Source organism: Hemitrygon akajei, chromosome 5 (assembly GCF_048418815.1).
Source record: "Hemitrygon akajei chromosome 5, sHemAka1.3, whole genome shotgun sequence".
NCBI classification, from domain to species: domain Eukaryota; kingdom Metazoa; phylum Chordata; class Chondrichthyes; order Myliobatiformes; family Dasyatidae; genus Hemitrygon; species Hemitrygon akajei.
In genome coordinates, this window is record NC_133128.1 from 121,765,733 (window position 1) to 121,793,605 (window position 27,873).

A 27,873-nucleotide genomic window follows, 5' to 3' on the forward strand; every position below is an offset into this window, starting at 1 on the left:
GACGCAGAGTGAAGCTCCCTCCACACCGTCCCATCACACACTCCCGGGGTCAGACGCAGAGTGAAGCTCCCTCCACACCGTCCCATCACACACTCCCGGGGTCAGACGCAGAGTGAAGCTCCCTCCACACCGTCCCATCACACACTCCCGGGGTCAGACGCAGAGTGAAGCTCCCTCCACACCGTCCCATCACACACTCCCGGGGTCAGACGCAGAGTGAAGCTCCCTCCACACCGTCCCATCACACACTCCCGGGGTCAGACGCAGAGTGAAGCTCCCTCCACACCGTCCCATCACACACTCCCGGGGTCAGACGCAGAGTGAAGCTCCCTCCACACCGTCCCATCACACACGCCCGGGTCAGACGCAGAGTGAAGCTCCCTCCACACCGTCCCATCACACACTCCCGGGGTCAGACGCAGAGTGAAGCTCCCTCCACACCGTCCCATCACACACTCCCGGGGTCAGACGCAGAGTGAAGCTCCCTCCACACCGTCCCATCACACACTCCCGGGGTCAGACGCAGAGTGAAGCTCCCTCCACACCGTCCCATCACACACTCCCGGGGTCAGACGCAGAGTGAAGCTCCCTCCACACCGTCCCATCACACACTCCCGGGGTCAGACGCAGAGTGAAGCTCCCTCCACACCGTCCCATCACACACTCCCGGGGTCAGACGCAGAGTGAAGCTCCCTCCACACCGTCCCATCACACACTCCCGGGGTCAGACGCAGAGTGAAGCTCCCTCCACACCGTCCCATCACACACTCCCGGGGTCAGACGCAGAGTGAAGCTCCCTCCACACCGTCCCATCACACACTCCCGGGGTCAGACGCAGAGTGAAGCTCCCTCCACACCGTCCCATCACACACTCCCGGGGTCAGACGCAGAGTGAAGCTCCCTCCACACCGTCCCATCACACACTCCCGGGGTCAGACGCAGAGTGAAGCTCCCTCCACACCGTCCCATCACACACTCCCGGGGTCAGACGCAGAGTGAAGCTCCCTCCACACCGTCCCATCACACACTCCCGGGGTCAGACGCAGAGTGAAGCTCCCTCCACACCGTCCCATCACACACTCCCGGGGTCAGACGCAGAGTGAAGCTCCCTCCACACCGTCCCATCACACACTCCCGGGGTCAGACGCAGAGTGAAGCTCCCTCCACACCGTCCCATCACACACTCCCGGGGTCAGACGCAGAGTGAAGCTCCCTCCACACCGTCCCATCACACACTCCCAGGGTCAGACGCAGAGTGAAGCTCCCTCCACACCGTCCCATCACACACTCCCAGGGTCAGACGCAGAGTGAAGCTCCCTCCACACCGTCCCATCACACACTCCCAGGGTCAGACGCAGAGTGAAGCTCCCTCTACACTGTCCTATCACACTCCAGGGTCAGACACAGAGTGAAGCTCCCTCCACACCGTCCCATCACACACTCCCAGGGTCAGACACAGAGTGAAGCTCCCTCTACACTGTCCCATCACACACTCCCAGGGTCAGACACAGAGTGAAGCTCCCTCTACACCGTCCCATCACACACTCCCGGGGTCAGACACAGAGTGAAGCTCCCTCCACACCGTCCCATCACACACTCCCAGGGTCAGACACAGAGTGAAGCTCCCTCTACACTGTCCCATCACACACTCCCAGGGTCAGACACAGAGTGAAGCTCCCTCTACACTGTCCCATCACACACTCCCGGGGTCAGACACAGAGTGAAGCTCCCTCCACACCGTCCCATCACACACTCCCAGGGTCAGACACAGAGTGAAGCTCCCTCTACACTGTCCCATCACACACTCCCAGGGTCAGACACAGAGTGAAGCTCCCTCTACACTGTCCCATCACACACTCCCGGGGTCAGACACAGAGTGAAGCTCCCTCCACACCGTCCCATCACACACTCCCAGGGTCAGACACAGAGTGAAGCTCCCTCTACACTGTCCCATCACACACTCCCAGGGTCAGACACAGAGTGAAGCTCCCTCTACACCGTCCCATCACACACTCCCAGGGTCAGACACAAAGTGAAGCTCCCTCTACACCATCCTATCATGCATTCCCAGGGACAGTGGCGGATATTGAACCCGGGTTGCTGGTGCCGTAAGGTGTTACGCTAACCACTACACTACCGTTCCTATGTTGCGATAGATTATATTTTGTTATACTTAAGACAATCCAAGGAATTTGCTCTCACAATACACCTTTGGTGTCAGACGATCAGACCCTGCCCGCATCGTGCCAGCCCACTCTCCATCCTATTGTAGGGTTCGGGGGAACTGGGCCAGGTTCTCACCCACGGCTCGGGCTACCAACCTTTTCAATCAGGTCCAGGCACTCGGCATTATCCATCCAGTCAATGGCTTCCCAGCTCAATCCTTCCCTGTGGGACAAAGATGAGAGGTGAGACTGGGGTCCATGGGAGGGGGCGCTGCCCCTCGAGTGTGAACGGTCAAGGAAAGGGCTCTACCTGTTGTACTCCAGCTGTTCCAGAGAGAAAATGTGCTTATTGAAATATTCCTGCAGCTTTTCATTCGCAAAGTTGATGTTGAACTGTTCAAATCGATTGATCTGTGGAGAAAGATAGGCAGATTTCAGTCTCCCCCTCCCCTTTCACACCTCAACCTCTCACCCCAGACCCTGACCCACTGCCCAACCCACATTTATCCCTCAACCACCTACCCAAACCCTATTCACCTCGATTCCTCACCACAATCCCGACCCACTCATCCCCTGACTCTTCACCTCCCCACTCATTCCTCATCACACTCACCTTGACCTACTGCCCAACCCATCACTCCGTTCCTCATCCTTAGCCCTTCATCCTGTGCCCTACACTTCAGCCTGTGATTGGTCCAATGTTATTTAGGATCTGTCTTGATTGGTCAAGAGCTGGTGAAGCCGCCACTCACTGACCCTCGACCTGCGATTGGTCCAGTGTTATTGAGGGCATGGCTTGACTGGTCAGGAGTTGGTGAAGCGGCAGCTCACTGAGCTCTGGGCTCTGATTGGGTCAGATGTGGTCAGGACCCACCCTGTGGCTGACCTTCGGGCTATGATCGGCCCAGAGTTTGTCAGGCCCCTCACATCACTGACGCGACCTCCTGACTCACCTCAAAGTTTTCGAAGCCAAAGATGTCGAGGATGCCGATGGATCTGAAGTTGTCCTTCCCTCTGATTTTATTGTTGATCTTCCTGATGATCCAGGAGAAGCACTGGGAGTAGAGAGCCATGGAGAGGGAATCCCGGGAATCCGCAGCCTGACGCACACCAACACAGGATCAGACACTGGGGATCTGCAGAGTCTGGGGTCTGACTACACCTCCCCCCAACTAACACCCTTGACTGGGGTCGGCTACCCTCCCCAACCCACCCCCAAATGTACGGAGTCCAGTGGCTGCACAACCATCACAGATCTTCTGCACCCTGGCTCACAGTGACTACAACGCCAGTCCCATAACCTGTCCCAACTCACTCCCCCTAGCTCCTGCGTAATGCACTCAGACTCTGAGCCCAACACACTGATGCAACCATGCACGCCAGTGGCTGTACACTGTCAGACGTTCAAGGGGATCTGGTTCGTCACCAAAGAGACACACAGATTTCCACAGATGCATTCTGGCTGGTTCCATCACCATCTGATACGGGGGTGCCAACGTACAGGATCGGATAAAGCCACAGGTAGTCGTAAACTCAGCCTCCACCCCCTCCCCCAGCATCAAACCGCGATGTCTCAAGAAGGCAGCGTCCATTATGAAGGGCCTCGTCACCCAGGACGCTCCCTCTCCTCCTTACTGTCGTCGGGGAGGAGTTACGGGGGCCTGAAGACACACTCAGCACTGAAGGAAGTTTCTTCTCTCTCATCAGGTTCTGAACAACCCATGAACACTACCTCCCCATTTCGCTTTGCCCTGTTTAATCCATCTTAACTGCTCTTCCACAAAACAAATTTCGAGACAAATGTCAGTGACAACCTGGCTTTGCTGAAGGCTGAAATGTTGACTGTTTACTCTTCTTCAGAGATGCTGCCTACCTCCCCCACGTAAATAACTGAGCAGGTTGGAGGGTGGGAGTGCATAGTATGAGGCTTCCCTCATAACATGAAAGCGTAATGTTGGAAACAGGACTAGAACCGGCTCACTCAGCCGGCGTCTGTCCATCTCTCGCTCATTCCACTACCGCACCCCAACTCCGTGACACTTCTGTGTTTATATGCCAGCCCAGTGACTTGTTCTCGACAGATCTCTGGGGTAACCAGTTCCACAGGATCACAACCTACCAACACAAGAGATTCTGCAGACGCTGGAAATCCAGAGTAACGCACGCACACACACACTCACTCACACAGACACACACACACACACACACACACACACACACACACACACACACACACACACACACACACACACACACACACAAAATCAATGCTGGAGGAACTCAGCAGGTCAGGCAGCATCTATGGAGAGGAATAAACTGTCAATGTTTTGGGCCGAGACCCTTCATCAGGACTGGAAAAGAAATGAGGGCGGGGGGAGGGAGGAAACGTGACTATAGAGGTGGGGGTGGAGGAGGAGGAGTACAATCTAGAAGGTACAACTGAGTGACTGGCCCTCTGGTGAAGAAAATTCCACAGGGTCACAACCAACTGAGTCCTAAACATTTCACATGCATCCTGAAACCATGATCCTGGTTCAAAATCCCCTCAGACAGGAGCACAACCCGTGTTCCCCCTGCTGAGCCCTCCAGACTTCAAAGTGCCTCGGCAAGACCCAGGTCTTCCCACCAGCTATAGACTGGGACATACATCACAGGCCTCTGTACCCCGCTGCCCAGTCCTGCACAGACACCCTCAGCAACTCCTTCGAAAGCTGAGCTCTGGTCAGAGGCGGGTCTGGCGGTCGATCCGCACTGCTACAGGGGGTCGTCAGGAGAGATGGAGAGGGGTGGAGTTGGGGTTAGGGAGGCGAGGGGAGGGGTAGGGAGAGCAAGTGTGAGGGATGGTGAAGATGTGGTGGGGAGGGGAGGGATGGGGAGAGTTAGGTTGATAGGCCGTGAAGGTTAGGCTTTCAGAGGTAGGGAGGAGAGGGATGGGCAGTAAAGGTTCAGCTTTCGGAGATAAGGAGAGGTAGGAACGAGGAGGAATGGGTGGTGAAGGTTAGGTTTCTGGAGGTAGGGAGAGGTAAGGAAGGAGGAATGGGTGGTGAAGGTTAGGTTTCTGGAGGTAGGGAGAGGTAAGGAAGGGAGGAATGGGTGGTGATGGTTAGGTTTCTGGAGGTAGGGAGAGGTAGCAATAAGGAGGGATGGGCAGTGAAGGTTAGGTTTCTGGAGGTAGGGAGAGGTAAGGAAGGGAGGGATGGGCAGTGAAGGTTAGGTTTCTGGAGGTAGGGAGAGGTAGCAATAAGGAGGGATGGGCAGTGAAGGTTGGGTTTCTGGAGGTAGGGAGAGGTAGCAATAAGGAGGGATGGGTGGCCTTCAGAGATAAGGAGTGTAGGGATGGGTGAGGGTACAATGACACCCACCTGCTCCGTGGTCAGAGGTGTGCTAATCTCCTCGCCCCTCAGGATCATCGAACGGTGTGTCAGGACTTCGGCCAACTGGTCAGCATCCAATCCCAAAAGGTCACTGAGAGCGGTCAGCACTAGGCGGAAAGAGAGAGTGTGATGCTGGTGAGGGACGGGGCGGAGCGGGGAAGGAGGGTAGGGGAGGGAGGGGGAGGAGGATGGGGAGGGAGGGGAAGGAGGATGGGGAGGGAGGGGAATGAGGATAGGGGAGGGAGGGGAAGGAGGATGGGGAGGGAGGGGAATGAGGATAGGGGAGGGAGGGGAAGGAGGATGGGGAGGGAGGGAAGGAGGATGGGGAGGGAGGGGAAGGAGGATGGGGAGGGAGGGGAATGAGGATAGGGGAGGGAGGGGAAGGAGGATGGGGAGGGAGGGGAATGAGGATGGGGAGGGAGGGGAATGAGGATAGGGGAGGGAGGGGAAGGAGGATGGGGAGGGAGGGGAAGGAGGATGGGGAGGGAGGGGAAGGACAATAGGGGAGGGAGGGGAAGGAGGATGGGGAGGGAGGGCGAGGAGGATGGGGAGGGGGAAGGGAGGGGAAGGAGGATGAGGGAGGGATGGGAAGGATGATAGGGGTGGGAGGGGGAGGAGGATGGGGGAGGGAGGGCAAGGAGGATGGGGAGGGGGAAGGAAGGATGGGGAGGGGGAAGGAGGATGGGGGAGGGAGGGGAAGGAGGGCGAGGAGGATGGGGAGGGAGGGGAAGGAGGATAGGGGAGGGAGGGGAAGGAGGATAGGGGAGGGAGGGGAAGGAGGATGGGGGAGGGAGGGGAATGAGGATAGGGGAGGGAGGGGAATGAGGATGGGGAGGGAGGGGAAGGAGGATAGGGGAGGGAGGGGGAGGAGGATAGGGGAGGGAGGGCGAGGAGGATGGGGGAGGGAGGGGAATGAGGATAGGGGAGGGAGGGGAAGGAGGATGGGGAGGGAGGGGAAGGAGGATGGGGAGGGAGGGGAAGGAGGATGGGGGAGGGAGGGCGAGGAGGATGGGGGAGGGAGGGCGAGGAGGATGGGGAGGGGGAAGGAGGATGGGGGAGGGAGGGGAAGGAGGATGGGGGAGGGAGGGGAATGGTGGAGCTACAGCATGGTTTCCATCATGGCTCTCTTGCCGTTTCTGTCCCAGAACAGCCCCTTGGCGTTGGAACCTTCTGTACCCGGACCCCTGACCCCTCACCTTCCTTGTTGACTATCTGGGCACCCCCAGCAGTGATGAACCCGATGTTTCCGAGCTGCAGAATGGCCGACAGGAGCTTCAATACATCCTTCACGTCCTCAGCTCTGAAGCCCAACACCAGCAGAGCTCCCTGGGGGAGGAGAGAGCGTTAGCCAGCAACAGAGTCACTCACAACCCTCCAGTCATCTCTCTAACCCCTCCTCACCCCCAGGACTGGGCATTAAGCCCAATAATGTGGGACCACGGGCACTGGACATTTAGAATCAGAATCTCCCCCTCTGTGTGTGACACTTACTGGGAGCGTTGTGTATGAAGCATTGGAAATGTTCCCAACCTCCAACTGCACAATCCCTTTGACCCACTACCATCAGGAAGGACACATCAGAACTCAGACTACCAGGCTGGGTAACCTCTCCTTCCCTCAGGCTGTGAGACTAACGTACGTCCTATCCCCACCGACGTCTCATCATTGGGTCAGTGAGGGGTTTCCTCGTTATTGTAGTGTTTACCTGTGCTGTACACGACATGCAGTTGAATTATATCTTATTAATGCAACAGGTTTTTAACATCATAAATCAATGAGTCGTCTGTTATGTCTCCCCTCTCGCTGTGAAACAGAGACACCTCTTTTTCCCTTATTAGGGGGAGGGGGAGGGACTGTGGTATGTCGAATATCGGGTGAACGAGTAGTCTTTGGAGTACTGCAAGTCTCTGTCTTTACTGATGTTTTGCTGCACACTTGAGTATTCGGTGGGGGGGGCTGCAGATGCTATTTTGCTGGTGGGTGGGGGTGGTCATTGCTTTGCTGCTGTTTATGCATGGGAGGGGGAGCTGGGGAGGACTTTGGGGTTCTAACATTTAACTGTTATTCATTCTTTGGGGCACTCCTCTGTTTTCGTGGATGTTTGCAAAGAAAAAGAATGTCAGGATGTACATTGTATACATTTCCCTGACATTAAATGTACCTTTTGAAACCTATTTATACTAATATTTTGTTTTCTGTGCTGTGTGAGATACAGGTTTTGTGGGTGAACCATGGTCTGGAGGAATGTTGTTTTGTCTGGTGGTATCCATGTGTGATCAGATGACAATGAACTTGAATTTAAACCTGAGACAGGTTTAATACCACTAACATAGGTTGTGAAATGTGTTGTTTCACGGCACAAAAAGATAAAAGTACTTGACCTAGACCCGGAGGTCTGGGAAGTGGACAGTCCAACCCAGGACCCTTGGTCAAAGGGCTCCTGGGACCTTGGGAACTTGACGTCGAGAGCCTGGGATCTGGAACCTGGTCACTGTGGGTGGACAAGTGTCCAGTCCCCAGGGTCTATGTCAAGTCCTCAGTCCTGGGTTGGAGTGTCCAGTGTCCACAAAAAGGCCCAATGTCCAGTGGTGGACTCCCGGACACATTCCCAGACCGTGAACGCTCATCCTGGAGACTGGACACTTGGACCTATTCCCTAGACAGTGAGGAGTGGACATGGACTGACAGCTCTAACCCCGCTCCCCCCTCCATCGGCCCAGATCAGCTCTCCCCCCCCCCCCCCAAACTCACCATCACTTTCTCAAACAGTAGCTTGTCCTCCCGACTCTCCGCCAGTGCTCCGTCCGACTGCTGGAGATATCGGAATTCCACAGTCCCCGCCAACCCCAGCTCCTCTGTCCAGTGTTGACGGACATTATAGGTGGGGGTGGGGTGAGGGGACGGGAGGGGAGATGGTGGGGGGGAAGAGAGAGTAAATCAGTTGGCTCAAACCAAAGGAATCCCCTCTGCACCCATCCACCCCACCACTCCAAAGTCAGTCAAGTTAAATTCATTATGAGAGCACGTACATGTTATCATATACTACCTTCAGATTCATTTTCTTTACAGAAAAATAAAGAAATACATTAGAATTTATGAAAACTATCCATAAAGACTGACAAACAACCAAAGTGGAAAGAAAGACAATTTGAGTAAATAAATAATACTGAGAACATGTGGTAGAGTCCTTGAAAGTGAGTCTGTAGGTTGTGGAATCAGTTCGGAGTTGAGGTGAGAGAAGTTTATCCACGCTGGTTCAGGAACCTGATGGTTGTAGGGTAGAAGCTGTTCCTGAACCTGGTGGTGGGGACCTAAGGCTGCAGTACTTCCTGTCCGATGGTACTGACAAAGGAGCCCTCTCTACACCTGCCTTCCCCTCGCCACTACAACCCGGACCCATTGCTTGCACCCATAGGTGCTCCTGTTGGTCTCACCCAACACCCCACTTCCAGCACCCCCAGTCCAGTTTCCCTGGCTGGGACCTGTTGGCTCCCCACGCAGTTGTGGAATTTATTGTCACAGTCATTTAGTGGATTTAAAGTGGAGGCTGATGGGTTCTTGATTAGTCAGGGCGTCGATGGTTACAGGGAGAATGGGGTTGAGGGGATAGTAAATCAGCCATGTGAGTAGAATGGCCTCAGTCCGATCCAATGTCACATGGACTCACCTTTCTGCTGAGGCTCCATCCCAGCCAGCAGCGCGTAGAAGATGTGGAAGTTCCTCTCGGCTGGGTTCTGTCTCACCACTCGGTTCTGCAATCACCAGGGAATTCGGTTCTGATGAAAGGATCTCGGCCTGCAATGTCGACTGTTTATTCCCCTCCACGGATGCTGCCTGACCTGCTGAGTTCCTCCAGCACTTTGCGCGTGTTGCTCTGAGAAATGCGCGTCTGTGTCCGCACACGTACGTGTCTGTATGCATGCATGGGCTCACCATCTGATAGCACAGATGGAGGCCATTTGGCCCATCGAGTCTGTGCCAGTTCCTAGTATTCTCCTCTGCAACATCCCCCCACCTTGCCCCTCCCCTCTCCCCTCTAAATGACTGTTTTTGTCCCCAGTGGGTTCCTCACCATCTCCGCACCCAGCTCGAGGACTGGAGGTTGCTCAGCGGTGGAACTGTGTGGTAGGGAACTCCAGGTGAGGGGATGTCTCGTGAGTCAGGGGCGAAGGGATTTCCCTGTCCTTTTCTGGTTGGCTGCAGGTGACGAGTGCATGGGAATAGGAGCTGAGGTAAGCGGTCAGTCAGGATTTCACTGAGACTGGAGACCTGTTTCTTTACCTCAGGTTCTGCTGCTCTCTGAAATGATCCCAGGGTGAGAATGATTAAACTCGGATTAGAGTTTGCACTCCCTCTCCGCCCCTGTGCGGGGTTAACTGAGAGGGCTCCGGAAGAGAAAAGAGGTTTCATTCAAACACGCCCATAAAGAAGCAGGAATCCTCCCTCAAACTGTGGGAGCCCAGGGTAAGCTGGCACTCTTTCTGACTGGGGCCAGACTGTGTCCTCCCCTCTGTCTATGGGGTTAGCATGAGCTGGTGGTCTCTCTGGCTAGTGACTCGGTCCTTGGCTTGGACACTGACGACTGGAGAGCAGGCGAAGAGGGGAGAGAGGTGGCAGAACCTCGAGGATCTGCTCCTTTGAGATCCTACTTTGCGGGAATTGAACAAAGTCTGACTCACCCACAGGGAGGGGCCGAAGGCCTGACTCTATCCATTTTGACTCTAAGACTCACCTTTTCCAGCAGATCTGAGACACGGGTTAAGGATTTAATGGGTCGACTGTGTATCATTTCGCTCAGGAGGAGGTCTGTCAGCGTTGACCATCGTTCTCACAGCACCCCTCTCCCCTCAGCTTTCACCCACCCTCATACCACCTCCTCACTCCTTCCTCACCCCTTCTCCTCCCAGTCTCCTCGACCTAGTTTGCCCTGTTAGTGAGCAGGGGTCAGGGGGCAGTAGAGGCAGCCCTGAGGCATCATGAGGACAAGGTGGGAAGGATACAGTCGACAATGCTTCCTCCTTGAATATTCCCATTCTCAGAGAAGTGCAGTTGGATAAACTTCCCAAATCGACTGGAATTGTTGTTGTAAACAGTCTTGGCATTCCCAAAGGCTTCCATCACTGGGCTGTGGGAGAGATTAAAATCCTTAGTGTACAGGTGCCATCATTTGATCCAACTCCCACTGTCACCCACTCATCCTCCGATCCTTTCACTCCCGACTCGCACATCCTCCGATCCAATCACTCCCGACTCTCTCATCCTGAGATCCGATCACTCCCAACTCACACATCCTCCGATCCGATCACTCCCGACTCACACATCCTCCGATCCAATCACTCCCGACTCTCTCATCCTGAGATCCGATCACTCCCGACTCTCTCATCCTGAGATCCGATCACTCCCAACTCACACATCCTCCGATCCGATCACTCCCAACTCTCTCATCCTCCGATCCCGATCACTCCCAACTCGCACATCCTCCGATCCGATCACTCCCAACTCGCACATCCTCCGATCCGATCACTCCCGACTCTCTCATCCTCTGATCCGTTCACTCCCGACTCTCTCATCCTCTGATCCAATCATTCCCATCTCCCGCTGCTCAGTGACTACCCACTGACCCTCAATCACTCCATGTTTCAGTTCCTGGAGGGAATGAGGGCTGAAGAGCTGGCCAGAGCCACGTGGGGGACGGACAAGGGGAAGCACACACGGACAGAATCTGCATGTTCGAGAGAAGAGGCCATCTGGGTCCGTTGTGAAAGGAAGGAAACGCTGGGCATTTCAGCCGATGATTCTGTACCAGAGACTAACAGATCCATTCCTAACACCTGCCTGTACCTATGCAATGAAGGACTGTAACGTTCCTGAGAACAGATCCTAATAACCTGCCCATCACCGGGGTAAAACAAGCTGTCCAGTAACCCTTCCTCCCTTGTTAAACAACAGTCCAACTTGACCAGCTCCCGACTCCAGCACCACTCAGTGACCAGGGTGCAGAAGAACAATCACAGCTCCCACAGCTTCCTCCCTTGCTGTTTTTAAACAGCCCGGGATAAATTTCAACTGGTGACTCGCCAACTTTCAACAATCTTACTTCCTTATGATCGTTATCATCCACTCTTAAGTGAAGGCAACCATAAAAATATTCATCGAGAACCTTCCGCACATCCCCAGGCTCCACCAAGAGGTTATTTTTGGCATGCTAATGTAACCCAGCTCCTTCCTCGATCCCTCTTGCTTTGAATACTGAGGAAAGTCCTACCGGAGTTTTTCGAGGAAGTGACAAACAAATGGGTGAAGGTAGAGTGGTGGACGTGGTGTAACATGGGTTTTAGTAAAGGCGTTTGACAAGATTCCCCATGGTAGGCTCGTCCAGGAGGTCAGGAACCACGGGATCCAGGGAACTTGGCTGCATGGATTCGGAATTGGCTTGCCCGCAGGTGGTGACCTCCAGGCACGTGGTTTCTGCCTGGAGGTCAGAACTAGTCTTGTTCTGCAGGTATTGGTTCTGGGACCCCTGCCCTTTGTGATTTCTATAGATAACTTGGATGAGGAAGTGGGAGAGTTGGTTAGTAAGTCTGCAGATGACATGAAGGTTGGTGGAGCTGTGCAGAGTGCAGGAGGTTGTCATAGGTTACAACAGGACACCGAAACGATGCACAGCCCGGCTGAGAAGTGGCAGATGGAGAAGGGCGACATGATACACTTTAGAAATACAAGATTCTCCGCTGCGTGGAGCAACAGAGGGCTCTTAAAATACAAGGGCATGGATTTTTCAAAGTTGCCATGCAGGTTGATAGGGTGGTTAAGGTGTACGGCGTGCTGGCCTTCAGAGATTGAGTTTATGAGCAGCGAGGTAATGTTTCAACTCTATAAAAGCCTGGATAGAACACACTTGGAGTACTGTGTTCAGTTCTGGTCACTTCATTAACAGGGATGTATAAGATTATAAGAGACATAGATAGAGTGGACAGCCAGAGCCTTTTTCTCAGGACACCAGCACCTGCTAATGCCAGAGGACATCCTTTTAAGCTGAGTGGAGGGAAGTTCAGGGGAGATGTCAGAAGTAAGATTTTTATTTTTACACACAGCCTGCCAGGGGTGGTGGCAAATGCAGACACATTAGGGAAATTTCCTTAGTTAGGCACATACATGATAGAAAAATTGAGGGTTATGGGCCATGTAGGTGAGAAGAGTTAGATTGATCAGAGAGTAGGTTAAAGGGCCAGCACAACATTGTGGGCCGAAGAGCCTGTACGGTGTTGTAATGCTCTATGCGTCATAACTCACTGGAAAACAAAAGGTAATGCTAAAACAGTGAAAATTCTGAAGGGACTTCACAGGGTCGATCTTCCAACGAAGAATCGTAAACCAGGTGCAATAATTTCAGCAGAAGGGGAACTTTGATTTGTGATGGAGAAGAGGAGGACTTTCCTCTGAGAGTCATAAACCTTTGGAATCATTGCTTATCGGCCTGAGTATGTTGGTCTAGTGGAGGGCCAAGAATTATGGGAAACAAGCAGGAAACATGGAGCAGAGGCAAGATACCCATGAACTTGGGAATTTATTTGTGATCATGTGAATCAGTAGTGATGTAGAGACCTCAGCCCCCCCCCCCCAAGACTAGATTAACGATAACCTCAATCCCGCCTACACAGTAACCTGTCACCCGCCGACATGCAATATGCCACTGTCTCAATCTTGCCTACACAGTAACCTGTCACCCCCCGACATGCAATATGTTACTGTCTTAATCCTGCCTACACAATAATCCATTAGCCCCTGATATATAATCTGCCACTGCCTCAGATTTGTCCAATAATTTTGCTTTCACAGCCACATCTCACATACAGGATGGATTCTGCTGCCAAGGTTATTTCCTGATAAGTTAAGGATGAACTGCTTTGGAACGGAAGCAGTCCCTCTGGTGACGGTTCTCCCTTCAGACAGGATTTCAGCCTGTCCCAGTCACAATACACGGAGTGGCCACACTATTAGTTACCTCCTCTACCGTCTGTTCCTGAGAAAGTGGCTACTGGTTTTCTGCCTCTGTAGCCCATCAGCTTGAATGTTCGATGTGTTGTGCGTTCAGAGATGCTCTTGTGCGCACCAATGTTGTAACGTGTGGTTACCTGAGTTACTGTCACTTTCCTGTCGGCTTGAACCAGTCTGGCCATTCTCCTCTGACCTCTCTCATTAACGAGGCATTTTCACCCACAGAACCGTCACTCTCTGGACTTTTTTTTGTTTTTCACAGCACTCTCTGTAAACTCTCGAGATTGTTGTGCACGAAAATCCCAGATGATCAGCAGTTTCTGAGATACTCAAACCTCCCCATCTGGCACTAACAATCATTCCACTGTCAAAGTCACTTAGACCACATTTCTTCCCCATTCTGGTGTTTGGTCTGAACAACAACTGAACCTCCTGACCACATCTGCATGCTTTTATGCATTGTATTGCTGCCACGTGATTGGCTGATTGGATATTTGCATTAACGAGCAGGTGTGCCCAAGTGGCCACAGAACGTACACTTCCCTGTCAGCAAGGAGGGAAACCTACAAGTGGTGGTGACCCCTGTGGCTGCTGCCCTCATCCTCCTCAGTGGCGGAGTGACAGCATTCAGGCCCTCTGGACGTGTGACAGCAGTGGGCCAGACACTCACCTGCTCTCCAGAATGGCCTGTTCCACGTGTGTGCTCTTCTCGTGGGCTGAGGCTCCGAGGGACTTCTGGCTCATGACCGACAGAAACTGAAGCAGCAGCTTGGTGTTCTCTGTCTTGCCCGCCCCCGTCTCCCCACTGGGCAGGTAGTCGGCCACGGGGTTGGAGAGAAACACATCCACAGGTTAGACTGGCCTGGTGATCGTGACAGAGCAAACCATGCACCAAGTAGCAATTCGCCTCACCGTTTGACAATCAACAAACTAAATCTGGGAAGATCACGGTCTCTGAAGATAAGGGGCAGCACAGTATCATACCAGCAATCGGAGTTCCCTTTGCGCCACTGTCTGTAAGAAGTTCGTACATTCTCCCTGTGACTGTGTGGGTTTCCTCCGGGTGTTCTGGTTTCCTCCCACAGTCCAAAGACGCATGGTTTAGAGTTAGTAACTTGTGGGCACCGTAACTATGTTAGCACCGGATATATGGCCACACTTGCAGGCTGCCCCCAGCACATCCGCGGACTGTGCTGCTCGTTGACACGAACATCACATTTCACTGCATGTTTCGATGTTTTGATATACCTGTGACAAATTAAGCTACGGTATCTAATTAACAAACGAGCGACAATCTGCAGTTGCTGGAAGTCCAGGCAACACACACAAGCTGCTGGAGGAACTCAAGGTCCAGGCAGCATCTATGGAAAAGAGTGAACAGTCAGCGTTTCAGGCCGAGACCCTTCAGCATATAATTAATCTACCCTGGAACTGATGGTTCCCTCACGTCCTCTTCAGAAAGATAGAGCACAGTAACAGGCACTTCCACACCAGTGATCCCATCCTGTCTGTGTGACCAATTAACTATTAACTCCTAGGCCTTTGGAATGTGGGAGGAAATCAGAGCTCCAAGGGAAACACACAGTCACCGGGAGAGTGGATAAAGTCCTTACGGACAGCGATGGGAACGAATCCTGATCGATGACCGCTGGTACTCTAAAGATCATACTAGCCACTAGTCGACCGTGCCAGTCTGCTACCCACCTGATAAGCACACACTGGCTGTCCCCTCGCTTCCACAGGCACCTGTAGCACTCGTTGGCAATGGCAAAGATGTGGGGCGGAAGCTCTCCAAGTTGGTGCCCACTGTACAGCTTGACCATGCTGGCACTGTACAGACTCTCGATGTGCTTGTAGGGGTTCACTGCTGTGAGGATCGAGCCAATGTTCGTCTGGAAGAAACGCACAGTTAGCATTTGGGAGCTGAGCAGTGGGTTGGAAGAGTCCTGTCCCGCTGGTTGTGCTCATCGCTAGTTCCCTTCCTGAATCACTGGGGTTGGGTCGGACCTCCAGATGCCACAGAGTATCTGCCCGAGACGCAGACGATCACATGGGTAGGGAATGCCCTGCATCTCTGCAGGGCCAGGGCAAATGTCCTCACAGGAGGCTTCACTGGGATTCTCGGTGAGAGATTCAGCTCATTCATGGGTCAAGAACCTTGGAGGAGGTTCAGCAAGGAAGGGGGATATGTTCAAACAGTAGAACTAAATAGACAAGCAGCAGTTGCAACAACAAGAAGCAAATGGAGTCGAAGTACGCTTCTACAAGGATGTTGTCGGGACTTGAGGACCCGAGTTATAGGGAAAGTTTGAATAGGTTCGGGCTTTATTCCCTGGAGAATGAGGGGCGATATTGATAGAGGTGTACAAACTTATGAGGGGTACAGATAGAGTAAATGCAAGCAGGCTATTGAGGTTGAGTGAGGCTGGAACTAAAGGTCATAGGTTAAGGATGAAAGTTGAAATATTTAAGGGGAAAATGAGGGGGAACTTCACTTGGAGGGCAGTGAGAGTGTGGAATGAGCTGCCAGCACGAGTGCTGGATTAGGGTCCAATTTCAACTTTTAAGCAAAGTTTGGAATTCAGAATCAGGTTTATTATCACCAGCATGTATCACGAAGATTGTTAATTCAGCAGCAGCATTTCAGTGCAACACATGATAAAGTAGAAAGAAAAATATAAGTAAATAAGTATATTAAATAGATTAAAAATAGTGCAAAACCAGAAGTAGTATATATTTTAAAAAATGAGGTGATGTTCATGAATTCAATGTCCATTTAGGAATCATATGACAGAGGGGAAACAGCTATTCCTGAATCGCTGAGTGTGTGTCTTCAGGCTTCTGTACCTCCTTCTGACAGCGACGAGAAGGTGGTATGCGCTGGGTGATGGACATTGCCTTTCTGAGGCACCGCTCCCTGAAGGTGTCTTGGGGACTGCGGAGGCTGGTACCCAAGATAGAGCTGACTAACTTTACAACGTTCTGTAGCTTCTTTCGGTCTTGTACAGTAGCGCCTCCCCCTCCCCCGGTACATCTATAGAAACTTTCTAGTGTTTTAGTGACAAACAAATCTCTTCAAACTCCTAATGAAACAAAGGTGCAGTACATAGATGAGAAGGGTATATAGGGTCCAGGGGCAGGTCAATAGGACTACGCAGGATAATTGTTCAGCATGAACTAGGTGGGCCAAAGGGCCTATTTCTGTGCAGTAGTGCTCCATAAATCTATGGAAAATGGCAAAACAAGAGGCAATTTACCTAAATGCATGCAGCATTCTTACATTTCCTTGCAGTGGAAGGTGGCCATTCAGCCCATTGAGTTTATGTCAACTGTCGGACTTAGGACAGGTTGAGCGAGCTGGAGCTTTGGAATGAAAGGAGATGAGAGGTGAATTGATAGAGGAGTGTGTGCTAAGAGGCAGACGTAGAGCAGACAGAGACTTTTTCCCAGGGCAGCAGTGACCAATACTGCGAAAGGGGAGCAGAGGAAAGTTTGGGGTGGGGGGGGGGGGGGGATGTCAGAGGTAGGATTTTTTTTGTGGTGCACGGAACACACCAGCAGGCTGGTAGACCCTGATACATTGGGCTGCGTAGGACGGAAGAGTTAGATAGAATGTGGATTAGGTTTATAGTTCCAGGTCCTGTATCCTGAACACTTTCACCCTGACACCTGGGCATTCGGTAGAGAACGGGAAGAGGGAAGTGACAGCAGCGGAGGAACATGGCGTACGTAGATCTTATCCTGCCCGTATCTCAGGAAGAGGTTGTAGAGAATGCTGGACTCGTGCAGGTCAGCGAGGTTCGACATGTCGTCCGTCCCATCAACACTGGTCTGGTGCATCGGCGTGGCAAGCTCCAGGGCCACAGGAGCCTTCAGGGAGAATTCCTGGAGTGGGAGAGAGGCGGGACAAGGAATGGAGAGAGTGGGGAGGGAAAGAGAATGGTGAGGAGAAGGAGAAGAGTATTGGGTGACAGGAAGAATGAGGGCACGTTAGTGAAGGTGAGGGAGGGAGGGAGAGGGAGAGTGGGGAAGGATAGAGAGGAAGAGGGAGAGAAAGATAGGGAGAGGACAGTAACTAGATGGTGTTCAAAATCTCATCCAAAAAGCCACAGCTCCCAAAGTACATACAAAACTCCCTCAGTATCATCCACCTCACATGTGACCCTCCCTCGGTACCTCCCCTCCCACAGTACCACCCCTACTACAGTGTGACCCTCCCTCGGTACCTCCCCTCCCACAGTACCACCCCTACTACAATGTGACCCCTCCCTCGGTACCTCCCCTCCCACAGTACCACCCCTACTACAGTGTGACCCTCCCTCGGTACCTCCCCCTCCCACAGTGTGACCCTCCCTCAGTAACACCCCTCCCACAGTGACCCTCCCTCAGTACCTCCCCTCCTACAGTGTGACCCTCCCTCAGTAACACCCCTCCCACAGTGTGACCCTCCTCAGTACCTCCCCTCCCACAGTGTGACCCTCCATCGGTACCACCCCTCCCACAGTGTGACCCTCCCTCAGTAACACCCCTCCCACAGTGTGACCCTCCCTCAGTACCCTCCCCTCCCACAGTGTGACCCTCCATCGGTACCACCCCCTCCCACAGTGTTACCCTCCCTCAGTACCACCCCTCCCACAGTGACTCTCTCTCTCAGTACCCACCCTCCCACAGAGTGACCCTCCCTCAGTACCACCCCTCCCACAGTGTGACCCTCCCACGGTACCACCCCTCCCACAGTGTTACCCTCCATCGGTACCACCCCCTCCCACAGAGTGACCCTCCCTCAGTAACACCCCTCCCACAGTGTGACCCTCCCTCGGTACCACCCCTCCAACAGTGTGACCCTCCCATGCTACCACCCCTCCCACAGAGTGACCCTCCCTCAGTACCACCCCTCCCACAGTGTGACCCTCCCTCGGTACCACCCCTCCGACAGTGTGACCCTCCATCGGTACCACCCCTCCCACAGTGTTACCCTCCCTCAGTACCACCCCTCCCACAGTGACTCTCTCTCTCAGTACCACCCTCCCACAGAGTGACCCTCCCTCAGTACCACCCCTCCGACAGTGTGACCCTCCCATGCTACCACCCCTCCCACAGAGTGACCCTCCCTCAGTACCACCCCTCCCACAGTGTGACCCTCCCTCGGTACCACCCCTCCGACAGTGTGACCCTCCCATGGTACCACCCCTCCCACAGTGTTACCCTCCCACAGTGTGACCCTCCCTCAGTACCACCCTTCCACAGTGTGACCCTCCCTCAGTACCACCCCCTCCCACGGTACCACCCCTCCCCTCCAGGATGACCCTCTCGCAGTTCCATCCAACCACAGTGTGACCCTTCCTAGGTCCTGTGGCACTGTTGCTCGTAGTCAGGACTCTGATAGAGGAGGTGGCGGTGGGGCCCCAGTGAGGGGGAACCACAAACGTCTGTCCCAGCTTCCTGCTGCATCTGGAACCCCATGGAGACCGGTCGGAGGGGGGTGGAGTGAATTGGGAATCTCCCTCACCTCTCCATAGTCTGTGGTGAAGTGCACAATGCCATCAGAGACGCTCGTAACCCGGCTGGGCAACAGCTGATTGGTCACCCGGAGCCAAACCTGGCAACCCTGGAATACAAACAAAATTCTGGTCGTTAACGTAATCGATGGCCTGGATACAAAGCAAATTCTGGCCATTAACAGCTCCGATGACCCAGCACACAGATGCTACCACAGGGAAGACACCCCATTCTCTACCTTCTTGAGGAGGTCCAGCTTGTCAGTGAGCACTGACAAACTCCCATGGATATACTGCTGAAACCAACTTTCTGAAAGGCCTGTGCTGTGCTGTGCTGTTCTCTGTCCTTAGTATCATTTTGTACAGCACAGACACAAGCCTTCTGATCCACACCATCTCCAGTAATCCCATGCCTGCTTTAATTCCACCTCTATGCCCCACTGTTTCAAGTATTTGACTAAATGCCTGTTAAACGCCTCTACCACCTCATTGGAAACACCAATGCCCAAGAACAGGAAACCTTACAAACATAGAACATAGAATAGTACTGCACAGTAATGGCCCTTCGGCCCACAATGTTGTGCCGACCATATATCCCCCCACCTTAAATTCTTCCATATACCTGTATAGTAGTGTCTTAAACTTCACTAGTGTATCTGCCTCCACCACTGACTCAGGCAGTGCATTCCACGCACCAACCACTCTCTGAGTGAAAAACCTTCCTCTAATATCCCCCTTGGACTTCCCACCCCTTACCCTAAGGCCATGTCCTCTTGTACTGAGCAGTGTTGCCCTGGGGAAGAGGTACTGGCTATCCACTCTGTCTATTCCTCTTAATATCTTGTATACCCCTATTATGTCTCCTCTCATCCTCCTTCTCTCCAAGGCCTAGCTCCCTTAATCTCTGATCATAATGCATACTCTCTAAACCAGGCAGCATCCTGGTAAATCTCCTCTGTACCCTTTCCAATGCTTCCACATCCTTCCTATAGTGAGGCTTCCAGAACTGGACACAGTACTGCAAGTGTGGCCTAACCAGAGTTTTATAAAAGTGGTGATACAGCCCATTCCATCACAGGAAAGCTGTCCTCACCAATGAGCACACTTACAAAGAGCACTGCCACAAGAAAGCAGCCTCCATCAAGGACCCCAGCCAGTTAGGCCTTGCTGTCTTCTATCCATTGCCATTGGAAGGAGATACAGGAGGCTTAGGTCCCACATCATCAGGCTCGGGAACCGTTATTACCCTTCAGCCATCAGACTCCTGAACCAGTGTGGATAACTTCACTCACCTCAACACTGAACTGATTCCACAACCTATGGACTCGCTTTCAAAGACTCTACAACATGTTCTCAGCATTGTTTACTTATTATTCTTTTTTTGGTTGTTTGCCAGTCTTTGCTTTGTGTGTAGTTTTTCATTGATTCTATTGTATTTATTTGTTCCACTGTGAATGCCTGCAAGAAAATAAGCCTCAGGGTATATGGTGACGTATGCATACTTTGATAATAAATTTACCGTGCTTTGAACTTTTGAACCTCCTCTAGCAGTTCATCTCAGATATCAACTACTCTGTGATAAATGTACCCCTCAGGTCCCCTTAAACCTTCCTCTCACCACAAACCAGCAACCTCTCATAATTTTAGTAGTGCTAGAAAGTTTGTGAACCCTGTAGAATTTTCTCTATTTCTGCATGTATGACCTAAAATGTGATCAGATCTTCATGTAAGTCCTAAAGCTAGATAGAGAACCCAAATAAATGACACAAAAATTATACTTGTTGATTTTTTTATTGAGAAAAATGATCAAATATTACACGTATTTGTTGGAAAAAGTATGTGAACCTTTGCTTTCAGTAACTGGTGTGACTTGTACAGCAATAATGTCAACCAAACGTTTTCGGTAACTGTTGATCAGTCCATCGATTGGAATACTGACTCTGAATGGCTTTTGTAGAAGGCATTACCCCAGTGGTTCATATACTTTTTCCAACAAATACACGTAATATTGGATCATTTTTCTCAAGAAATAAATGAGCAAGTATAATGTTTTTTTTGTGTTATGCATGTAATTGGGTTCTCTTTATCTAGTTTTAGGACTTACATGAAGATCTGATCACATTTTAGGTCATATTTATGCAGAACTAGAGAAAATTCCACAGGGTTCACAAACTTTCTAGCACCACTGCAACACCGTTATGTCACCTCTCAGCATCCTTCACTCCAGTGAAAATGGACACAGCCCATCTAATCTCTGATAGCTCAAGCCCTCCAGTCCCAGTAACATCCCTATGAATCTTCCCCGAACCCCCCTCTAGCTTAGTCGCAACTTTTCACATAGTGTGTGACCAGAACTACACACAATACCACAAATGTGTAACTGTAATAGGACGCCCCAACACTCGGCTGATGTAGGCCTATACTTGTCAAATTCAGGGAACTGTGTACCTGTACTGCTGGGTCTCTGTTCATCAACACTCCCCAGGACCCTGCCACTCTCTGTCACTATCCTTGTCTGGTTTAACATCCCAAATTGCACCACTTTGTCTTTCTCAGATTTCATTTCTATCTGCCTTTCTTTGGTCTGGTTTCCCAGTAGATTTAGATCCTTTGGCACTCTTCTTCACATTCTCTTTCATAGTGGCTTGGCGTGGCAACTGCTCGTTACACGACCACAAGAATCTGCGGAGTTCTGGACACAGCCCAGTTCATCATGGAAAATAAGTCAAAGTCAGCATGGTTTCTGTAAAGGAAAATCTTTTCGAACAGATCTTTGAGAAGTAACAAGCAGGGTAGACAAAGGAGAGGCAGTTGATGTCATTTACTTGGATGTTCAGAAGGCATTTGATAAGGTGCCACACGTAAGGCTGCTTAACAAGATATAATCCTATGGTATTACAAGTAAGATACTGGCATAGATAGTGGAATGGCTGACAGGCAGGATGCAACGAGTGGGAATAAACGGGGCCTTTTCTGGTTGGCTGCCAGTGACTAGGGGTGTTCCACAGGAGTTAGTATTGGGAGCGCTAATTTCACTTTGCTTGTCAATGGTTTAGATAGTGGAATTGACGGCTTAGTGGCAAAGTTTGTGGATGATACAAAGACAGGTGGAGGAGTAGGTAGTGCTGAGGAAGCAATGCGATTGCAGCAGGACTTAGACAAATTGGAAGAATGGGCAAAATATTGGCAGATGGAATACAGTGTTGGGAAATGTATGATAACGCATTTTGGTAAAAGGAACAATAATGTGGACTATTATCTAAATGGGAAGAAGGTTCAAACATCAGAGGTGCAGGGGGACTTAGGAGTCCTTGTGCTAGACTCCCAGACGGTTAATTCAAGGGTTGAGGCTGCGGTAAAGAAGGCAAATGCAATGTTGGCATTTATTTCAAGGGGAATAGAATATAAAAACAAGGAGATAATGCTGAGCCTTTATAAGACACTAGTCAGGCTGCACTTGGAGTATTGTCGACAGTTTTGGGCCCCTTATCTCAGAAAGGATGTGTTGTCATTGGAGAGAGTCCAGAGGAGGTTCATGAGGATGATACTGGGAATGAAGGGGTTAACATAAGAGGAGTGTTCGGCAGCTTTGGGCCTGATCTCACTGGAATTCAGAAGAATGCATGGGGCTCTCACTGAAACCTACCGAATGTTGAAAGGACTAGATAGGATGGATGTGGAGAGGATGTTTCTTATGGTGGGGGTATCCAGTGTCTAAAGAGCACAGCCTCAAAATTGAGGGCAACATTTTAGAACAGAAGTAAGGAGGAATTTTTATAGCCAAAGAGTGGTGAATCTGTGGAATGCTCTGCCACTGTCTGCAATGGAGGCCATGTCTGTGGGTATACTTAAAGCAGAAGTTGATAGTACCCTGGTCGGTCGGGGCATCAAGGGATATGGTGAGAGGGCAGGTATATGAGGTTGAGTGGGATTCGGGATCAGCCATGATGAAATGGCAGAGCAGATTCGATGGACTGAATGGCCTAATTCTGCTTCTGTCTTATGGTCTAAACTAGGCTCCCCTCAGTGGACTCTCTCTACACTTCTCACTGCCTCAAGTAAAGCAGCCTCTCACCCTGAACGTTCTCTCTTTTCACCTCTCCCGTTAGAGGCAGAAGGTACAAAAGCCTGAAGGCATGTAGAAGCAGGCTCAAGGACAACTTCCTCCCCACTGTTTACAGATTTACGTTCAGTTTCATTTATTTATCACATATACATGGAAACAATACGGTGAAGTGTTGTTTGCGTAAAGAACCGACACAACCCAAGGGTACGCTGGGGGCAGGGAATATTACCCTAGTCCGGAATCAGACCTTGACCTCAGGCTACCTCGTTATAACGTTGCACTTCATTGATTGCCTGCACTGCCCATTCTCTGTAACACTTTATTCTGCACTCTTTTGCTGTCTTACCTTGTTCTATTTCAACGCACTGAGTAATGATTTGATCTGTATGAACAGTATGCAAGACAGGTTTTTCCACTATATCGTGGTATGTGTATCAATAATAAACCAATATCAACTTGAAATCATTAATACACATGATGGGTCAGACGATCGAACATTTAATCATCATAACCCCTCAGCAACAAAGCCAACGCAAGAAAACATGATAAAACTCTGAAATGAAATGGGTTTGACCTGAATGAACAAAGGTGACAACAAAATGGAAGAGCACAGACCCAGGGAGAAATGGATTATGGGCACAATTATCAGCATATGGTGACATGTGACCATGACTGAGAATTAGAGCTCTGGAGTCCTTGATGTTTGGATTGGACAGACTAAATGAAAAAGGAAGGTAGTTGCCTGATTAAAGGGTAACAGGAGATGGTGTTAAGGGATGAACCCAGCCCTGGAGCACAGAAAATAGAACCGCATGGGTGGGGCTGAGGTGTAACAGGGGACAAACTCTGGGTGGAGGATTTACAGCCCTCACACAACAGCAGCATCAACTACAGACAGAATTAACCAAAATATAATCAAAGGTTGAAGTAAAATCGTGGGTAGCTTTAATCCTTACACAGACAGGACAAAGCAAGTTGGCAAATGTGGGATGGAGCAAATATTGACAGAAGTTTCCTGGGATAAAATGTGATGGAAGGACTGAGGAAACAATTTATCTTTGACCCTACCTTGAAATAGGGCAAAGTATTCGGGTATCCTCGGGGGTAGGGGGAACGGGGAGTGACCACCTCATGAAAGAACTTTGCATTCAGGTTCAGGATCAGAAACGAGAGCGAAAGAAAGGCAATTTGAAAGGGTGAGAATGAGTGGCCAAGGTGACGGTCGTCAGTAGATAAACAAAAACCAGACTCGAGGGAATATTTCAAATTTCCTCCAAAAATCAGTTGCAAAATTTTCTAGCGTTTTGTTCTTATTTCAGGTGTAGTACCAGTATCTATATATGAATGTTGGATCAACATCAGTTGTCAAATTGCAGGGGTCCACCATTAAGAACAGATTGTGGGCTGAAGGGCCTGTTAATTGTGCTGTACTGGTCTAGAGTACAGGGCAGTTAGAAATGTGTTCTGAATACATGGAATTACTGAGCGTTTACGGTTAATAAACTCAATGATGGTTTTGAGGCAGCAACACATGAAGAGGGTCCAATAAATGGCATACAAAGATTTTCAAAAGAGTTTGATAAGGATTTACATAAAACTTGTTAAATAAAGGCACACATTATTTATTTGGGGATACCTGTTGGCATCGTTGGTGAACAGTTGAAAAACTTCAGATTTGGATTTGTTTATCACACGTACATCAAAACGTTCCCAGAGGACTGGAAAGTGGCAAATGTCACATATCACTTCACTCTTTAAGAAGGGAGGGAGGCAAGACAGGAAATTATAAGCCAGAGCCTAACTTCAGTGGTTGGGAAGATGTTGGAGCCTATTATTAAGGATGAGGTTTTGGAGTAGTTGGACCCATATGATCAAATGGAACGAAGTCAGAACGGTTTCCTTAAGGGGAAATCTTGCCCGACAAATCTGTTGGAATTCTTTGAGGAAATAACAAACAAGATAGACAAATGAGAGTCAATTTGCTTATTGGATTTTCAGAAGGCCTTTGATAAGGAGCCACACATGAGGTTGCTTAACAAGAGTCCAGGGTATTACAGTAATGATACTAGCATGGATAGAAGATTGGCTGACTGGCAGGAGGCAAAGAGTGGGAATAAAGGGGCCTATTTTTATTGGCTGCCAGTGACTAGTAGTATTCTGCAGGGTCAGTGTTTGGACTGTTTCTTTTCATATTGTATGTCAATGATTTGGATATCAATGGCTTTGTGGACAAGCTTGCAGACAATAAGAAGATAGGTGGAGGAGCAGGTAGTGTTGTGGAAACAGGGATTCTGCAGCAGGACTTAGATTAGGAGAATGGACAAAGAAGTGGCTGATGGAATAGAGCGTCAGGACGAGTATGTTCATGCACTTTGGTTGAAGGAATAAACTAATGGGATGGTCGGAGGCTCGGAGGTTCGACGTATTCGGAGTCCGCTGCGGTCGGGCGCTTTCGCTGTGTGCTCTGCCTGCGAGGCTGGGTTCGACAGAGCTTTCATTGTGTGACGCATCTGCGAGGCTGGGTCCAACGGCGCTGTGGAAGTCCATAGCGGGGGTATTCCCTTCCCCTTGCGTGGGATGACAAGTCTATCGGGACCCTGAGGACTTGTGAAAACTGTGTGGTGGTTTCTTTTGAACTTACAGTCTTTGGACTATTTTTACTGTGCCCATGGTCTGTTTTTTTTATCAATTATGCTGTTGTTTGCACTGTTGTAACTATATGTTGTAATTATGTGGTTTTGTGCAGGTCTTGTAGCTTTAGTTTTTGGTCTTGTTTGTCTAGTGGATTTGGAGCTCCTTTCCGGGGAACACGCTAAGACGGTAGCGCGATATTAATACGCAGCAGCCTCTCCGGACTCTGGATTGGGGATTGCCAAACGTTATGTGGATTTTCTGGTGTAGTCTGTTTTGTCATGTGCTTTTGTGATATCATTCTGGGAGAACGTTGTCTCATTTTTTAACTGCATTGGATTTGTGGTTTCTAAATGACAATAAACTGACTGAACTGAACTGAGGTGTAGACTATTTTCTAAATGGAGAAAAATTCAGAAATCTGAGGTGCAAAGGGACTCGAGAGTCCTTGTGCAGGATTCCCTAAAGGTTAAATTGCAGGTTGAGACAGTGTAGGGAGGTCAAACGCAATGCCAGCATTCACTTTGAGAAGACTACAATACAAGGATGTAATGCTGAGGCTTTATAAGGCACTGGTCAGACTGCACTTGGAGTCTTGTGAACAATTTTGGCCCCTTATCTATGAAAGGATGCATTGGCATTAGAGGGGGTCCAGAGGAGGTTCACAAGAACAATCCCAGGAATGAAAGGGTTAACGTATGAAGCGTATTGATGGCTCTGGGCCTGTATTCACTGGAGCTTAGAAAAGGAGGGGGAATCTCATTGAAACCTATAGAAAATTGAAAGGTCAAGAGAGCATGGATGTGGAGAGGATGTTTCCTGCAATGAGGGACTCTAGGACCAGAGTCCCCAGCCTCAGAATAGAGGGGTGTCCATTTAGAACAGAGGTGTGGAGGAATTTCTTTAGCCAGAGGATGATAATCTGTAGAATTCATTGCCACAGACAGCTGTGGAGACCAAGTCATTGGGTATATTTTAAAGCAGAGGTTGATAGGTTCTTGATTAGCAAAGGTGCCAAAGGTTACAGATAGAAGGCAGGTGAATGGGGTTGAGAGGGATAATAAATCGGCCATAATGGAATGGTGGAACAGACGTGATGGGCCAAATGGTCTAATGCTGATCCTACGTCTCATGGCCTTGTGATGTGCTGGGGACAGCCTGCGATGTAAGCAAAATGAGCAGTGTGTGTCACGTTCGGGCAGGAAGGCTCTGGTGGGAGGAATGCCACAGAGATCAGGGCCGGTCTCAGCTGTTCACAATCTGTTTGGTGTCTGTTTATTATTGTCTCTTGTACAAAATGCAGTGAAACACTTAGCTGTTTAATTACTTTGCTAATTAAATAAACCACGCACCACGGAGAGTGCAGACCCTGTAACGGAGCAGGTCAGAGCTGTAGAGGGTCCAGACCCTGTAATGAGGCAGACAATTCAGTAAGTGCAGATGCAAGATGATTGACCGTGGTTTAATGGGGGGGGTGGGGGGGAGTGGAGTGGTGGGATGCTGTATTTCTAAACAAGGAAAAATTAGTAACTGTGAGTGTCGATAGGGATCTGGTGCCTGGTTCACGAGCCAGACTCCGAGTACTGAGTCAGTGAACAGAATGTTGGTCATTAAGGGCCGTCACTTCCCCTGTTACTCCCTCACTTCATCAGCTCTCAGAGACCTGACATCACGAATCATGTCACGTGCAGCCTGATTCACTGCCAGTTGTACATAGACTTACACTGGATGCCTGGCAAAGAAACAAGTCACTGGACCCAAACAAACAACCTGGCAATACAAGCTGCAGAAACAGGCTATTCAGCCCAACTCATCCATCCTGACCAAGGCACCCAGCACCACCACTACTTCTTCATTTCCTGTCAGTGTGCCTTATACACAAGCACTTCCGTGCCTAATGTCACCTTATGGAACTACAATCAATGTATACAAGCAATCTTATGTATTTATATTTATTGTCGAACAAACCTTTCTCACACTTCCAGCCGGGGACAGATATCAACTTTAACTAGCAAACACGAGGAAATCTGCAGATGCTGGAAATTCAAACAACAACACACACAAAATGCTGGTGGAACACAGCAGGCCAGGCAGCATCTATAGGGAGAAGCGCTGTCGACGTTTCGGGCCGAGACCCTTCG

The 27,873-nt window shown here is 50.5% G+C and overlaps 1 protein-coding gene across 1 annotated transcript in view; it reads right to left on the bottom strand.

Annotated features, from left to right (window-relative positions):
- Nucleotides 1–27,873, bottom strand: part of LOC140727238 (unconventional myosin-X-like) — a 111,172-nt gene that overhangs the window by 66,294 nt on the left and 17,005 nt on the right. The window contains exons 2-14 of the mRNA XM_073044502.1: nt 19,047–19,145; nt 17,267–17,422; nt 15,242–15,429; nt 14,208–14,342; nt 10,540–10,664; nt 10,272–10,285; nt 9,207–9,291; nt 8,291–8,394; nt 6,736–6,865; nt 5,528–5,646; nt 3,119–3,265; nt 2,476–2,576; nt 2,322–2,388 (exon numbers count right to left, since the gene is read on the bottom strand). Coding sequence (XP_072900603.1) covers nt 2,322–2,388; nt 2,476–2,576; nt 3,119–3,265; nt 5,528–5,646; nt 6,736–6,865; nt 8,291–8,394; nt 9,207–9,291; nt 10,272–10,285; nt 10,540–10,664; nt 14,208–14,342; nt 15,242–15,429; nt 17,267–17,422; nt 19,047–19,145 — 1,470 coding nt within the window. The remainder of the gene's footprint in view (nt 1–2,321; nt 2,389–2,475; nt 2,577–3,118; nt 3,266–5,527; nt 5,647–6,735; nt 6,866–8,290; nt 8,395–9,206; nt 9,292–10,271; nt 10,286–10,539; nt 10,665–14,207; nt 14,343–15,241; nt 15,430–17,266; nt 17,423–19,046; nt 19,146–27,873) is intronic.